This window comes from Haemorhous mexicanus, chromosome 1, assembly GCF_027477595.1.
Source record: "Haemorhous mexicanus isolate bHaeMex1 chromosome 1, bHaeMex1.pri, whole genome shotgun sequence".
NCBI lineage: Eukaryota > Metazoa > Chordata > Aves > Passeriformes > Fringillidae > Haemorhous > Haemorhous mexicanus.
The window spans coordinates 60,439,974-60,457,874 of NC_082341.1; the positions used below are offsets into that span (position 1 = coordinate 60,439,974).

At 37.3% G+C, this 17,901-nt stretch overlaps 1 protein-coding gene across 1 annotated transcript in view; it reads right to left on the reverse strand.

Annotated features, from left to right (window-relative positions):
- Positions 1-4,431: 4,431 nt before the first annotated feature.
- The window catches only part of TPPP (tubulin polymerization promoting protein), a 71,871-nt gene continuing 58,401 nt past the window's right edge, over positions 4,432-17,901 (reverse strand). The window contains exon 5 of the mRNA XM_059850768.1: positions 4,432-4,562. Coding sequence (XP_059706751.1) covers positions 4,547-4,562 — 16 coding nt within the window. The 3' untranslated portion in view covers positions 4,432-4,546. The remainder of the gene's footprint in view (positions 4,563-17,901) is intronic.

Below are 17,901 nucleotides of genomic sequence, written 5' to 3' on the forward strand. Positions count from 1 at the left end.
ATTACCCTTACCTCTATTAGTAGATTATGGATCATAGAACCACAGAATGGTGATGGTTGGGCCTTTAAAGGATGACCTCTAACACCTATCTACTCCAATACCCTGCAAGGACCAGGGACATCTTGAACTTGACCAGAGCCCTGCCCAAACCTGGCTTTCAATGTTCCCAGGGGTGGGACACCTACCACCTTTCTGGGCAACCTATTCCACTGTTTCACCACCCTCATCATAAAAAATGTCTGGCTTGTGTGTAGTCTGAATCTACCCTCTTTTAGTTTAAAACTGTTCCCTCTTTCCTATCACAGAACGCCCTGGTAAAATCTGTCCCAATTTTTCTTATAAGCCCCCTTTCAGTACAGAAAGGCTACAAAAAACTTTCTCCGGAGCCTTCTCTTCTCCAGCTGAACAACCCCAACTCTCTGTCTTCCTTCAGAGGAGAGAGGCTCCACCTCTCCAATAATTTTTGTAGTCTTTCTCTGGAATCACTCCAACAGGTCCATGTCCTTTCAGTGCTGAGGACCCCAGAGCAGCATTCCAGGTGGGATCTCGCCAGAACAATGCATCACCTCCCTTCACCTGCTGACCACATCGCTTTTGATGCAGCCCAGGATGCAGCTGACTTTAAGAGCTAACTGAATTTAGATGTGCCACTGACATGCTGCAGTAAATTTTGAATTATTTCTTGAACTTTGAGTAATGTGAAATACTAAGTATTTTTCAAAACTCAATGCTTGAAAACTTAAAGTTTTCAAAAATGATGTAATGCTCTAACATCCCAGGGTACTTGGAAAGAGCATTCTCAGATATGGAAACTAAGCTCATTAAGCCTTATAAATTCTTCAGAAAAGAAAATGCTACATGTGGAGTTAAATCAGGGGAGGGATAAAGGTAATGCCTGATACAGAGACTGAGAGTAGGAGTTCCCAGTTTAGAAATATATTCTTTGTTTCTTGTATCCTGACTAGATTTTACTCTGGATGCTTCCTGCACTGTATTAATACCTTTTCTTTACAATTGTTCCTACAGAAATACTATCATAGAGTTCAGCAGAGATAGGCCCAAGACCACTGCAAAACCCAGAGAATGCACAATCCACTTTCTCTCTCATAAATTACCTCCACATAAAAAAAAAAAAAAAAATTTACAACTCATATAACACATCAAAAATGTTCCTTGTGGGCAAAACCCTAATATATTTAGAAACTGAGTTTTTATTGTTCCATAGCTTTTTTCCTAAGGAAGATCAAACTCAGATCTGTGTACCTGATGTGTGTTCTCTCTGTATATGAGAGTGATTTAATTTGTATAATATGCACCTGCTATAAATACTTGTTTTCAAGGAAAAGTTGGAAGCATGAGGTTATTTTGTCCTGGAAAGTAGATATGCAGGGCATTGAGCAAGGGCTGGTTTCATATTAAGTGCCATTTGAAAGATGTAATAGCTCATTCTAGCATCCTTTTGCACAATGGTTACCACATAATTAATATTGCTAGTTCTGCCATTCAAGAAACCACCAAAAAAGCCCCTCAAACAGCAACAGGAAATTACAGTTTCCTATTTTTGTTTAATACCAAATTCTTGATATACTGCAGAATAGCTTCATAGTGCATTTTGTATTAACCCAATTAAGTATTAAAATGTGTAGATGATATTACCTGCCTTCCTTATAAATATGCTGAGGTTATGGATGTTCCCAGTCATGCCCCCAGCTGGCCTGACCTTTTGTTCTGAAGTAGGTGGTGTGCCATCCCTGCTCCTTTCTCACAGGAGAAAATTACTCCTTTTTGAAATTCTCTGAAAAAAAATCAGTCACCTGAAATCCCTAGATCCCTCTCATAATGCATTGGTTAGTTTGGAGGTAAGGATGCTTGGTTGGTTGGTTGTTGGTTAGTTGGAGTTTTCTTAACAGCTACGGTTAGGAAAGATGTGACCAACACACACCAAGTCTTGAAAGCCTACGGAAGCAAGGTTAGAACAGTGTCAGCTGTGCAGAGCAACATTGCAATAGTTACATTTTTGAAATGAGGGGCTTTCAGTGCCTAATTCTAGTTACAACATATCACTGTAAATAAGGTGGTGATTCCTGAGACATGCATCCTAACAAGTGGGTAGGTTTCATGCTGAGGTGGTAACTGTACTTCTGCACTTATCCATCAGCATCTAAAACTTATTTTCCTGTAGCTATTCAAAAGGCACTTCAGAATGCATGCATGGATTTAGTCTCTTTCAAAATGAGCACCTGAAACAAACCAACCTTTGGCAGTAGTCTGAGTGAAGTGGACTTAAAGCTTGGATAAGTATTTCATACTTTTTTCTTTTGCAAAGATCATATTGCACCAGTGGGTGAGCAGGTAGAAGAACATATTGCCTCGGCATGTTGAACTGACAACACTTGAAGGAACTTCTCTTTAATAGCAAATGTGATTTCACAGGAAGTCAAACAAGCAAATCACAGAACTCTTGGTAGCATCATGGGAATCCCAGGTGCTTCACATGGGGATCCTGAATAGCTGTTTTGATGCCATGATGATTTTTTGCCTTTTTAAAAATAAATATTTTAGATACCTTTTTTGTATCTTCAGTGCTTTTAGCATGCATACTTGCAATTCTTTTAAGTCTGATAACTAAGCATAATCCTGGTATTCTGTTAGCATAATCCTGGTATTTCTGTTAAACATCCCAGAGATCTCACAGTTAGCAGATGGAAGGCCCTACGCTGTCTTGAGAAACCAAGCAGTAAAATACATCCTGTAAATTAGGATTAGGCCCCTCCAGGGGGGAATTCTTCGGGATGGGGAGATTTCATGCTATTCATTCAAGCCTCTCAATTGAGACATCTTTATTAAATATGCTAATTTGCAAGGTATATCAAACTGTATGCATGTTTTATGGGGGTGTGCATTTCGACACATTCCACCTTGGTGAAGTGGTGCACCATAAAGATCCTTATTAAATACTGAAGTAAAAGCCCTTTACCCCTTAACCGTGTCTGACTTAAGTTTTAGGACCAAGGAAAAGGCACCAGTTTCTGTTCTAGAGTTATTTTAGCTACTTAAGTATTTTTATTGAAAAAAGCCATCACTATATTACTACTTATGAAGTTTTTCTGACTCAGGTGGGACGGCAATTAAGTCTATATGGGAACTGAAGCTGACAAAACAAATGTATTTGCTGCTTCCTATCACAAACACTAAGATGTTTGTATTTCCTGAGTTTTACTTCCTGAAGTAAAGGAGGCTGAAGGCTGAAATAAATCTAAAAGAATTTATATATACATTTGAACACCAAAAAATACCCCAGTTGGTTATCTTTCAACCAGATCAGCTTTCCAGTTAACTGTAGTGATATAACACCTGACATACTCAAAAGACATATTGTAAAAAATGGGGTGAGAACTTGAACAATTGACTGGAAGTGGCAATGGAGAAATAGCACTTAGGTTTCACATGCTGCTTTAAAACCTGGTTGTTATGCATTACACTAAGATTTTTTTTTTTTTGGTAATTAAAATGAAACTTGCTAGTTTTACTTCTACTTTTTGTAGCTTTTTGCATTGGTAGTACAAAAATAAAACCATTCTTTTTTCCAGGTTTGTAACAATGAGAATATTTTCATGAAAAAAAGAGCGAAATGAATGCCTTGCTGATGCAGCAAAGAGTAGCTTTCATTCCTGTATCCTCCTTGTCATGGCAGAGATCCTACCTCACTCCCTGATCCATGGCTCCTGGCCACATAGTCCTGCATATTCCTTTGCCGTCCCTCTGGCACTCATCAGACAATTCTTCAAGTCAGTTCAGTTCATTAATCTAGCAGAGAAGAGAGTCTTCTTTTTCCTGATCCACTTGTTTTCTGGCAAGTTGACATGTGACATGAACTCAGAGGAATCCAGAAAACACAGGAGTTTGTGCAAGGTAAAAAATATGTGCACTGGCAACCTCTGATTGGAAGCATGAAAAAGAGAATGAAAAAACAGGGGGAAAGGATTGTCATCTCCCTCTCTTTCAGGGTATGTGAGCTTTTAGATCAGGTCATCTTTACACGTCACAGTCTCACAGGTTGATGAATGCCAATATTAAAGGAGAACTGAATTTGTAATTCAGTCTTGTTTCTCTTCTAACTTTATGCTCATCTAAATTGAAAGGCTCTTGCTTTGGGCGACTCTGGCTTCTGTAAAATACCAAATTCCTATTACTTCAGACTCTACCCTGGAAATATAAATTTAGTTCAGACTACAGTTGTTTTGAAGTAGGCATTGAAGTAAAACTCACGAAATACAAAACAGTATTTTTGCACTTAAGCTTTCATATTACTGTGATATGAGGACATGATTTGCACTTAAGTTTTCATATTACTGTGATATGAGGACATGATTAATTCACAGGTATTCACAGGAATACACAAGTCTCACAAATTGATGGTATACACAAACGTTTTTAAGGTGACAGCTTTATTTCTTTTTTCTTGGAAATGTTGTCTGATCTTGTGTTCACAGTAGCATCAGGGAAGAAAACTAGATTCTGTTTCCCCTGGGAAGCTGGACTGTTTTTAATTGTCATTGGAGCTGCAAAATTAATAAAATTGCCATATTATTGCTTTGTAAACTTACATCTGTCATCCATATTGTAGTTTATTGCTTTATCACTGATATCAAAGGCCACAGTGAAGACAGCTACTTCTATTAATAGTTACTAGTATAACTAACACTATTAACTGATTAAACAATATAGCAAGAGGTATATTTGGAGTGGAACTCGACTGTGAAACCTTCTTATGTTTTCTGTGACTTTCATAAAGTTATTTCTGCACCATTTTTTGCAAGTAAACTTCGTTGTTCAATCTTCCCTGTTACCAAACTTCAAAGCAGACAGTTTGCATGCTTACCTTTGTATGAATGAAATCACATCATTTCATGTGTAAGACTAAGGTAAAGGACAGTCATCATATTCAAACAGTATTCAGAAGCTTTCCTAGTTGTACATGAAGTACCAATGCCACTGACATCAGTCATCAATTTTGGCCACAAAGACTATTGCCAAAAATTCTTATTGTTCAATACCAACCTAAATTTTCTACATGCCTTGCTGTTGCATGTTGCTGCTCTAAATTTGTCATGCTTTCTTTGTATTCCTAGATATTCTAAAAGTATCATTAACATAAAGTCAGCAAGTTTGTTCCTAATGCTTCCTTTATAGCTCTAACATGTGCTGTCAATGGGAGATGAATTTCAGCAACTTATATAACATAATGGATTTTTTCAAAATGGCCATCACAAAGTAACCTTTTCCTGACACATGAGTTAAAAAAAATTAAAATCTTTCCTCTGAAAAATGGCTAGATTTACATCATCTGTCAAGGTTTTGTGTACAGTTACTAAGTCAGCATCGATTTCATGTCCTAAAATGCTATCTTGAATGCACTTACTTTTTAAATTAACATTTATTACCCACCTCAGTATTGATTAATGACATTACTGAATTAAAAGACAGTTTATCAATCAAATCTGAAAGATTTTGTGGCATTGCTCAAACTTCTTGACTTAAACACTTGTACAAGTCTTAATTTTATAATTTCCTTTTGTAGATGATTGCCCAGTGAGTGATAATTGAGTGAAATGCATCTTTGGTGCAATTTAGTACAGATAATGCATTAAAATTAGGTTTTCCTGAGCAACAGAATCAAAGAATTGAAGGTGCAAATGCATTAATTGAAACAGTGATATTGTAATGCTGTCTCAGAAGTTTGAGCTTCATTCAAAAGTGAATAGTACAGTTAGGTGGGTTCAGGAAAAACCTGTTGTGAAACACTTAAAAAACCTACAAGACTTCACTCAGCATTTGAATTTTACATAAATATTTTGGAAAGATAATTACATATACAGTACTGCAGCCTTGCAGTGTGGTGAACTGGTTACATACAGCTTCATGCTTCAGTGGCCAGAATGTTTCTGGTACATCACGTGTCTCATTTAAAAATAGCAGTCTTGCAGCATGCTCAGCAGCACAGATAGAGCAGAGACATCCAACAAGTCTTGTCAGTTTCTTGTGCATTAATTCACTTTTGGAGGTGCCTTTTCAGTTGGCATCCCTGTCATCAGTTAGTCTCTGGACATTCATACATCATTGGTGGACTCATTAAGACATTGTTTTTCCACACTAGCATCCTATGTTCCTGCTAGCTTGTTTAGAAACCTGGAATGGGTTTGCAAGCATTTTGGGAACTGAATATCTCTAATTAACATAGAGGAGAAAGGATTTCTGATATATTCAGAATGGGTCTGCTGTTTTGAAATACCTGGTTTGAGTGTTCTTTGGTTGCATTTAAATTTCCATTCTGTTGGTTCTTTGTGTTTATGTAACTGCATATTGTGCCTTTAAGCACCACTTTGTCAATAAAAACCAAATTTATTTTATGTTTTGAATGTTAGCTTTGGTACTATAATTTTGTTATGCCAAGATACAGTATTAGAATATATTAATTACAATTAGAGTAATTTTAGTATTTTGTTTTTAATGTATTTCTGTGAATTTTTAAAATAATTTAATCTTTTTTTATATGTATGCTCACATGAATGCAGGCACAATATAATTTTTAGCTTGCCCATTGTTTTCCAGTTCAGCAGTGCTCTGTTGTCTCCTTCTTACCCAGCAGATTGCAGCTTTCTGAACTTTTCTCAGGCAAACCATGCTGCCATTAACTGGTCTAAATCAGTAGGCTTATTTTAGCCATCTGATTTTAATTGTGGAGATGGCTAACTCATCAGGCTTTTAGTCTTACATTTTAAAAGCCCTCACAAAGATTTACTTGTAAATAAAATAAAGGCTTTACATCATTTTTACCAGACATGTCACTATCTGAAATACTTTTATCAGCCTCCTTTCTGTAAAGCTATGGGTAGCATACAGACAGTTAAACAATATAAACCTAACAAGAACTTGTGTTGTCTAGTTTTTATTCAGCTGAAATGTCTCTCCAGCATCTGCTATATGTAGAATTTGCTCACATGGAGAATGCATAAACTCTAGGATCTCTATTCTTGTTCATCTTAGGAACTTGTTTTTCTGGACATGCAGTCAGAAAATTGTAGAACAAGGAAAAAACACTGTCATTTACTAAAATTACATTCCTCAGCAAGCTCAAACTTAGGTGTCTAAAGTGGCCTCATCAACTTATATTCAGGGCCATCACCTTCAGTTGTAACTGTTTTTTTTACATGATCATGTGATTCTACAGATATCTTTAAAAAGGTGAGTCAATAGAGCACGTTATTCCGAATAAATGTATTTTGGGTAAACTTACATTACTTTTCCTATTCCAATCCCAAAGTAACAAGATAATTTCTAAATTGCAAGGAGCTTTGTGTTTACAAATGTATAGAAAAGAGCAAACTGGACATGGCTTACTGTTAGTAAGGAACTTAACCAAGCTTGAGAAGCTGGCAGACATAATTGAGTTCATCAAAGACAAATGCAAAGCGGTACCTTGGGTAGAATAAACCCCTGCAGCAGGTGCAGGATTTGACAGGTTATGTACCAGCTCTGCAGAAAATTTGGGCTTTTCTTGCATAATGAGCTGAACATAACTGCAGTGCAAGTTGGGCTTTATTAATGAGAGCAGATTGAGAGAAGAAATTATTTCTCTCTACTCAACACTTATGAGGCAGTACAGTATTCTACTTTAGGGTTCCCCACGTAAAAGAGAGGTCATAAAACAGAGGTCATAAGAGTCCAGAGAAGATGGTATAGGCTAGAACATACACTAGGAACAGGCTGAGAGATATGGCCTTGTTTATTCCAGAGAAGAATTAGGGAAAAGTGAGCAGCAGGAGGATCTAATTACTGTCTTCCACACGGGAGCATATGGAAAGATGAAACCAGATTTTCACCAACACACACAGTAAAATGACAAGAGGCAGCTGACATTTCCATGGCAACACAGACAATTCCAGCTGGACATAAAAGAAGGATTTTTTCCACTGGTCAAGCACCTGGAGATGACTTTGAAATATGACTCAACAGAACACTATGCAGCAGCTTTGTTGACCTTGAAGTTAGAGAGCTCATTTAGGCATAAGCTGGACAATTGAGGATGTGCAGAGGTCCCTTACAGCCTGAGTTATTTTATGATTTTAACTAAGATACAAGCAAGTTACATACAGTGTAGTATTTTAAATTTGATTTCTTCTCTGAAGACAGCATTGGAAAATTATCAAATAGATAACTGTCTTTCATTTAAATCCTATTCTGAAGTTGTAATATGGACTAGTGGAGTCACAGGCAGAACTGTGGTGAAAAATGACAAAGATAAGTCAGAAAAAGTTCTTACTGATGTCTTCAATTTATAAAATGGAAATTGCAACACAGAGATGACCAACACAAGAACAGTCATAGAAATTTCTGATAGTGTCTTTACTGAAGATAAAAAGGCTGCACTATTTAGTCATTTAGTCATCTGTGTATACCTGTGGTGGGTGGCTGGCTAAGTTTTGTGCATGCTGGCCAAAATTGCCTCTTGCTTAGCAATCAGTGTGTGTGTGAGTGCTTCTGGGGCACAGGGAGGTAACGGCTTAGGTAAACATAAGGGAATTTAGTAACTGGAGGGGCTGTTGTGGAGGAAGACGTGCACATTGGCTGTACAGAAGAGTATCTCGAGGTAATATGGGACATAAAGGACACATATCCTGCAGTGGAAATGACAGGGAACTGATCCACAAGCCTTTTTCTTCCTGCTGTGTGACAGGAGAAATGGATGTGACCTTTGGGTTTCAGCTCAATGCCATGCATTAGGTATTTGGTAGTTCACACTCGCCCTGCTCTACTCTAGCAATATCATATTGTGCAGGTTTTAGGACAAAAGGTTTTGTCCTTTTAGCAGTAAGGTTTGGTTTTCTTCCAGATATAGTAATTGAATCTGCATAGAAATGCAAGAAGACTTTCACTGGCAAAGTTAAATTTGCTTGTATCCTGGACTTCTCATTGAGGCTTTTTATCAAAGATTTTAAACTTTGATTTTGGGGTTACTTTTGATTCTTTGTGATGACTTCTTTTTTTAACTGAAAACATTTTCTAGGTGGCAGTTAGGTCTCCAGAACACTGTCTGTCTCTCCTATGCCTTGTGCACCACCTACTGGATTCTTTTTAACATCCTGCCAAAGACTTATCATTTCACAGGTCCATGCAATACAGAATTTACTTGTTTCCAAAAAAAAAACCTCACAACCCCATTACTTGGGTGAAAAAATATGTCTTAACTTATCACAAATAAGGCTTAATTCATGTCTTCTGTCCAACATCCAGTTGTATTTAGCAACATCATAAAGTGTTTTTACTTTAACATATGGCATCAATAATCATAATTAACGGCATTGTGGTTGGTGTAGAATATCTGAGAAAAACAGCTACTTATTCAGTAATTAAAACAAGAGTTGTTATATGGTCTACTTCTGCAAAGTAAAAATTTTGGTTAAAAAGAAAATTTTAAGACAATCTCATATTACTTCTAGAAAGAATCAGAAACACCACTTGGTCCAAAATTATCTCAGGTAATGTTTAAATGAGATCAAGCTAGGGCCTAGGAGCATGCAGAAGCCCAGACGATAAGGGGCTAATGTGTATGTCTCAAACACCAGAAACTGGACAGCCATGGGGTTTTGTGCCAAGAACAAGATTTGCCTGGAGAGCAGGACCATGTGGAGGTAGAGCAGGGACAAACGTCCTTGTTCTACTCCCTGGAGGCATAACAAACAAAAGACAGCATCAGTGAAGAAATAGGCATGAACTGCCAACCAAGAGGCAATCCAGCAGGAGGATATGAGACCACCCAAGACCCCTGTGACCCTCCAAACTATGTCCAGATAGGTCTGAAAAAACAGTCTGCAAATGATAACTAATTTGCATAGAAGCAAGAAACTTGTCCTCAGGGCAGGCAAGACTGATCTGTAAACAGGTATTCGCATCAAGCCCAGGCACACACACCCAGGACTCTGCACATCCCATTGGCCAAAGAGATGATCTCCCTTGTTCTCGTCCCCTCTGTAATTCATCTCTTCCTTTCTCTCTTCCCTCTGACCCTACCCCTTCACCCAAAACCTACTGCTGGCTTACAGAGTAGGTCAGGGACTAACATATCAATTTCCATGCCAAGTGTGTAATTTACTAATAAAACTTTGTGGGCCCTCTGACTTTTGTCATTCCTTTTGACCACAAGCATTTACCAATCTTGGGTGCTTCCTTCCCCATACCAAGGGACATCACAGAGCAAACAGACAAGAAACTGAGAAGAGAAGAATGAGACACAGCTCAAGATGAAAGCCATTGTCAAACGCTGTTTATGAGGACGATGAGAATGAGAAGGCACATAGAACAAAACGCTGTGATGTGTTTTAAGGCAGACAAGATTTACTTAAGTAAAAGACTACATCCTTCAGGATATCTGTGTCATGGCAAATAGCTAAAGCAGGATCCCAAAATTAACATACAACATCGCCTCATACTGCTGACAGTACCTAAGAACAGAGATGGAGTTTTAAATAATGGGAAACATTTTATACCAATTTCAATATGTGTATATATATCTAGATGTATAGATATGCAGATATGTTTTACACATAAAGATATAAGAAATTTTTATCTCATATTAAAAAAACCTGTATTTACTTTTCATATTTTACACTCCATCTGGTCCAATGACGTCAATATATGAAACCGACTCTCACTGAATAAATGTCGGTGTATGACTACAAGAATTTTTTCCATTAAGAAACTTGTAAGAAATGTTCCTTTAAAGAGTTTGCTTTGTAGTAAAAGTTCAAATTAGTAGTACTAAAATAGAATAAACCTACCAAAATACTACAGAAAGGAAATATTTTAAAAAATCTTTTAATTTAGATGGGGTAATGAACAAAATTGGTTGCTTGAATTGTTTCAATGTAAAGAACTTTAATTTCTATCAAGAATTAGCAGACATGCACATGCCTTGAGACTCAATTTGAGCAATTTAATGAGAGCTATTATCAGTTAAGAAACACAACAAATCAACATTTTTGTAACAATACAGGCAATAACAGATGTTAGTACCATTGCAAAGAAGGCAAAGCTGTTTCACGATGGTGATGTTGATGGACAGAAATCCTCCACACTTAAAATAAACAAAGCCAGCACCACCAAAAAGACAAAATCAGTTCCAACAACCTGTTTATGGCTGACCAGGACGAAGAGCTGCCAGTAGGAAACACGCCTATATTTAATGAGGTTCCCTCCAGCCAGCCTATCCAATGGCTAGTGCCTAGATCACTGTTTTCCCCTGCTGCTGGAATCTGGACATGCAAGTCTATGAAGATCACAGCTACACTTCATCTCCTGGTATAGTCCCATGTCATCATTCCCTTCCCACCTAATGCACACATTGGATCCCTTGAGTAAGCGGGATTAGATGTGCAGCCACCTGAGCAACTATCCCACAAATTCTCTGTGTGTAGAGACACACACCATCAGGCCTTGCAGCCTCCCCAGTAGTTGTTACGGACTGCCTGGTCCCTCTGGTATGTGCTTCCAGCCGTCTCAGCGACACACATGTATCTGGCCCAGCCAGAATGCTTTGGTAATTGAGCTAAAGCCCCTGCTCACTGTCTAGGTTCACCTCAGTATCTGCAGGCAGCCAAAGGGTGCTAGACATGCCCTCACTTGGCTCAGCTGCCAGCACCACAGGCATATGGGCTCCTGTCATCCACAGACTCCACTCCAGTTCCTGGCAACATAGGTGACACTGGCAATTGTGACCCATGGTATGACTCCAGCTGGTAACAATCAGACCTCCATAAGCACATAGGTACACAGAACAGAGAATTCCCTCATCCAAGAAAATAGTTAGACATTTAATTTAATAAGACAGGGCAGCTGGCACTTAGGAGATCCAGAACATCACCAAATAACTGCATGGACCAGGGACTAGTCCCTTATCCCTCTGTTTTTCGGTGCTTGTTCCTCCCCAGACCACCTACATCCCTGCCTTTGCTTCCTTCCATACTTAATCACTATTGTTGTGGAGAAGAGATGACTGAGAGGGGATTTAATGAATACTTATCAATAAGTATGTGACCTTTCAATGTGCTTGGGTTATTTCACATTATTAATAAATCGGTGCAGTGACTTAAATAGAAAGCTAAGGGAAAAAAAAAAAAAAGGCTAATTAGAAGACCAGGTTAAGTCCCCTGAAGACTCAGATTTGGCAGAGGTAGCCTTTGCCTCCACACCTCTGTCCATGCAGTCCTGGCTGCGGCAGAACAGCTTGAAAGAACCAGGAAAGAACAGCCTGCATGGGATGTACAGACACAAGAGCAGGAGTGCGTAGTTACCGCAAGAGTAGCTACACAGACTGAAAACTAGCTCAAATACTTGTATTCCTGGAGTAAAGAGAACACCTCCTGGCAGGGGGGGTTATTTTCATTTTAAAGTCATGATGTGAAAGCGGTCTGTAGGGGTGAGTGGGCATTTCTAGAGGCATTTCTATAGGAAAATATTAAAAAATCCTCTTTTGAAGGAAGAATGAATCCTCTTTTGAAAATACAGATCTTAGTGTCTTATATTCTCATAGGGCAGAAGAGGACTATCATCCCCTATCTTAAAGGCTTTTTGAATTTTAAAGAATTTTATTTTTCCTGTAGGTTCTGCTTCACTATGTTTTTTACAGCTTCAGTACCCAAACATGCTAAGAGTTAAAAGGAGTATAGGAGGCACAGTCCATGGTCTCTATGCAGGAAGAAAAGCTATCTCAGGACACAGCTGTATTAGATTTCACTTAAAAGGCAGTTCTAAAGAAGGTTGTCTAGTGTGTGAGAACAAGGAATACCATTTCCAGTTTGAGAACAAGTGGTGAAGAGACAGGGTAGCTGTAAGCTGTTTAGTTATGTCTCCTTGCAGTTGCTAACCACTGGATTAGCCACTGACTGTTCATTCTGTCAATTAACAATTGACACTGCTACATTTCTAGAGCAGCACTCTCACTTTTTGGTTTTGTCACATTATTAATTATGCTATTACAATGTTGTGAGTTAAATACTTCAGTCTTCTGCTCCTTGAATAAAATCATGGTATTTTTGCTACTGGAAAGTTGAGTGATGTTGTTATTTACAAACAGAAGGTCCATATTTGCTTTTGGATGTAACATCATTGAAACAATGTTCTATGTAGCAAATTACTTTCTTTCCTTACAAGTGAAAGACTTTCAACACCACTTAAAGAATCTGAGAGAAGTAACTCAGGCTTTTGCACAGAGGATCAATCTAAGGTAGCTAGTTAAGAACAAATGGCTCCATCGATGACAGATCTCATTTGGTGGATTACCATTATGATGGCTATTCAAGCATCATACAAGAATCCTCAAAATATTAATGGTCAGCTTTAGTCATTATTCAGACTAGAAAAATAAATGGTAAAGAAGAAATCAATTCTGCTCAGAACCAGGCAGCTGAATGTTCAGAGAGTATTTTCATGTAATTTATAAACTCACCAGCAACTAAATTAACATCTAAACTGTAAAATAACTGTTGCTTACAAAGTTTATCAGCAAATACCATTTACTCAAAAAACCCCAGAACTGATGTAGTAACACATTTATTGATCACTTTACCAACTAAAAATACAATTTTATACAGTCAGTCAACAGCAGTAACATACTTTATGAGAAGCTATGCTTTAACAAAATGGTGTTTAAAATATGGATTTCACTATAACTTGTCAAGCCAAGCTTTTACAGTGCTAATCAAAACAACTGCTGCACTTGAACTTTTCCCCTAAAACATCAACAATAATGTTGCAGACAAAGTAGCTTTTCCATCGTTAATGTGGGTTTAGAATTTAACAAGACAACTTCAAAAGGTTTAAAATATCCGTAACATTGTCATTACTTTAACATTCACACAGATAAAGTGATACATTTAATACTTTCTAGCATTAATAAACAGTGTAAAAATATATTGCATATATATATATATATATATATAAATTTGTTTCCTTTTCCTGAAAAAACCTAGTACAAACTAGTAGTATATGATCCCCCCTTCAAGTTTCTTTTACTTATTTTAAAGATTGAAGAGTAGTAGTTTAAATTAACAGAAACAAAGACGTGGAAATAAGAGAATCACTGTTGTGCTCCCCCATAACCTCTTGTCATGATTACTAAGCATATTAACCCCTTGGTAATGCTGGTTCTATTTTTGCTGACACCAGCTGGAATTTTGGAACTGGCTGCAGTGGGGATAAGATTTTGCCCAGTGTGCTTTGCACTGAATGGTGCCTGGCCCCCTCCATCAAGCGGTTAAAAATCTTTGCTTAGGACATGTTTTTCTACCATAGTTAAGATTTAGAAATGCTATGCTCAAGTTGTTCATTTGCAATAATGAAAAGAAGATTCAGTGTTAAGTTAGTGAGAAAAAGTAAACTTGTAAGGTTAAATGATCATGTAAAATTTTTTACTGTGTTGAAAATTTCACAGTGAACACAGTAGGCTAGTACAGCTGCATGTTAATGTTTGCAATGTCTGCAATTATAAATATTGCAAGTAATTATTAGCACACAGCAGCTTCCTGGTTGATGAAAGACAAATGAAAATAAGAACAAAAACTAGTAAGCTTCACTGAAGGTTTTTATCATAGTGTACAGTGCTCCAAGGAAGACTATGTCAAGACCTATTTCCATATCCCAACTGCTTAACGATTAAATTTTAATTAGTGCTCTAGGTAATCAAAGACAAAACAGTTTTGCCTTCACCCTTTATGATCAGGTCCTGACAGCATGCACGTCCAGATTTGTGCAAATGACAAATCAAAACATCTAAATCGAATTAGAAATGGATGTTGGAACAGCATGGACTGATAAACATGCTAGCAAAGGAATAAAGCATAATGTGGATAAATAAATGGTTTATGACTGAAAAAAATCAATCTCATTCAAAAATTATACTTCTGTATAAATATATATTTCTCCTCTAATAATTAAATCTGTGAAACATCACACCTTGCTAAGAATAAACTTCAATATACTTATCCAACATTGACTATTTCTCTGCTTTACAGAAGGTAAAGACAAATTACTTTGTATTATAAGCATCGTACAAAAAAATTTCCCTGCTGCAAGAATTTGCCAAAGCTGATATATTCTGAACCCAGCACAAAGATTAAAAATAAACACACTTTTTTGCACACTATAACTTGGTTTTGCCTATGATCTTACCTTTTCATACACTACAGTGCTAACAAAAGTAGCTTGCCAACATGATTTTATACAGGACATCAGTTTGTAGGTTAACTGACTTTACACAAAGCCTTTGTAAAGATCTAGTACATATTTAGCTTGAATATTACAGACATACACAGCAGTTCAGTTGCATTAATATAACCATATTTAACAGAGCCCAGGCTGCATTATTTCACATTATTTAATTACTTTGTTTAAAAATAGCATTTGAGCAAATGCAAGCATACAGAAGCTCATCTGATGTAAACTGGAACTTAAAATAATTTACCACTGTGGGGATTCAGACTGCCATCATTTTTTCTTATTTTGTCGTTAATCTATAAAGTAGCTCCTGATCAAAATGCAAAGATCAAAATGGATGAACTGAGTGTATTTTTAGGTCCACATTTTCAACTTAGTTGAGTGTAGCTTTACTCATGTTTCTGATGTTTTCTGAAAAATGGGCAAAGTTGGAGAAAAACCTTGCATAAAGATAACTGGAGGTAAGGGCAAATTACCATGAGCATTATCTTTGAGGTCTTTGCAAATGTTTACATCAAAACTCACTTTGTACAGTGCCATAAGCTTTACAGTAACTCACAAAAAAGAGATACTGTATTTGAAAATTAATTCATTGGCTATTTAACTGCAATGGAATATGACAGAAGCTTATAACTTTTCCAAATCAGGTTAGTCAGCTGGGCATTTCTATGTCAATTTCTAAATGCAAGGTTTAAAGAGAAAAAAGAAGTCTCTTCTGTAGTTTTGCCCTTGTGTATATCCATGTCCCCAAGCAGTGCCGGTGTTCATGCATGTGCGCACGGGCATGGATACAAAAGATAACTTCTTTTTAAAAAAATTGTTTCAGACTACCAGAACTGCAAATGTGTGTCAAGAATGCTCAGCCAAGAGACTGGATTTTTCCCCCTTTTATGATCAGGCTTATTCTTGCCAAAGTCTACCTTGAGTGGATGATCAATTAGTTTGAATGAAATAAGCCAATTCAAGTGTCTTCTGACAACAAAGTCAAGAGTTATATCTTAAACTTGATTTGAAATCCACTTTCTCCATGGGCTTTTTAAAGCAATATACCAAGGTTAATATACTGAAAAACATGAAAAAAAACCCCAAACAAATATATTAACATATATTTTTCCTTGCAAGAATAAATTACTTGGACAATTAAGACGTGGAGGTTCTATCTGCAATATTCTTTTACTTCTAGAAGCATTATTATTAGCTGGGTCATCATTCAAGGCATTGGTTTTGAGTTTAATGAGCCAGCATGAAAGCAACTATATGTTTCTTGGTAGTTCTAGGATTCTGAAGACTTAAAAAGAACAACCCTGACAATAATATTAAGTAAGCCAAATGGGCACTTTGGGGTTGCACAAAATGAGCAACTGAATGTTAAATGATATTTTATGGGCAAACACTCCAAATACAGGAGGTACACATGTATTAATTTGAGGTACTCCAGACTTTAAGAATTTCAGACAAGTTTAAGAGCTGTCACTATGCTTCTGGGCTTCTGGCATTTAATTGTATAAAGGTTCAAGCAAGACATGAGCCCACAGGCAATGTATGACACTCCTGTTTCCTGTTCCCATCTCACTGCACCACAGCGTTATACTTATTAACAGATGATGAACAACTCCGTGTTTACACAGTGAGTGTCACCTTGCTTCACAAAGCTGGGGCAAAGGGCCCATGCAGAGCATAGTTTTAAATGGTTTCTTAAGAGCACTCAGAGGAAAGCTTGCTTTCCCTCTTTCTCTCTCGCTCCTACTTCCTCACCATAAAGAAACTCCTCTTGTCACACTAAGTCTATGCTAGAATTGCTGAGGAGTGATTTCTCTCAGAACAGGGTGGACAGGTAAAACCATAAAAGCCTCCTTAGATCTTTACCTTTATGGTATGAAGGGAGAATGACAACACCCCCAACCAGCCAAGCTGAACAGCATTGGCTGCAGGACTAGACCTTGGCCCTAATAAGATTAAAGTTTTCCATCAACATTTATACAGTTTAATTACTTAAGCTGGATCCAAAGAGCATGTGTACGCACACACAAACCTACACAAGTCTTGTGCATTACATTACTTAATACCAACTAAGTGACAAGCCAAGAACATAATATTCACACTACAAACAACATACACAAAGGTGTAGTTATTTTGGCACACACGCAAGGCTGACAGTCAGTTAAGAGGACACATACCAGTGCAACGTTACATTTGCTCTATCATGAAGGTAAAAGGTTTGCTCTTGGCCAGTGCAAACAGAGAACTGTTAGTCACAGATGACAGGCACGTGCCCCCAGAACACATGCATCCCTGAAGGCAGGGTTATGTTTTGACTATCATACATGCAGGCACAAATAATTAAAATTTATTTCATAACTATGAAAAGTCTTAAGGAAAAAACCTATCAATTACAACTTTAAAGTTTTGGTTTTGGAGGAATATACATGAGGATTTTCTCTACAGATGGTTTCATATGGCTGGGATATCTATCACTTGCAAGTCAAACCCATAGTAGTCATTGCCTTTTTGTTCTGCCTAATTCCAGCTACTATAAAAATATTAATTGAGCCAACAGAGGGGGAAAAAAGGATGACTGAAATGGTACTTTGTGAACAAAGTTTTGTAAAATGCTAAAAAATTGTCAGACTT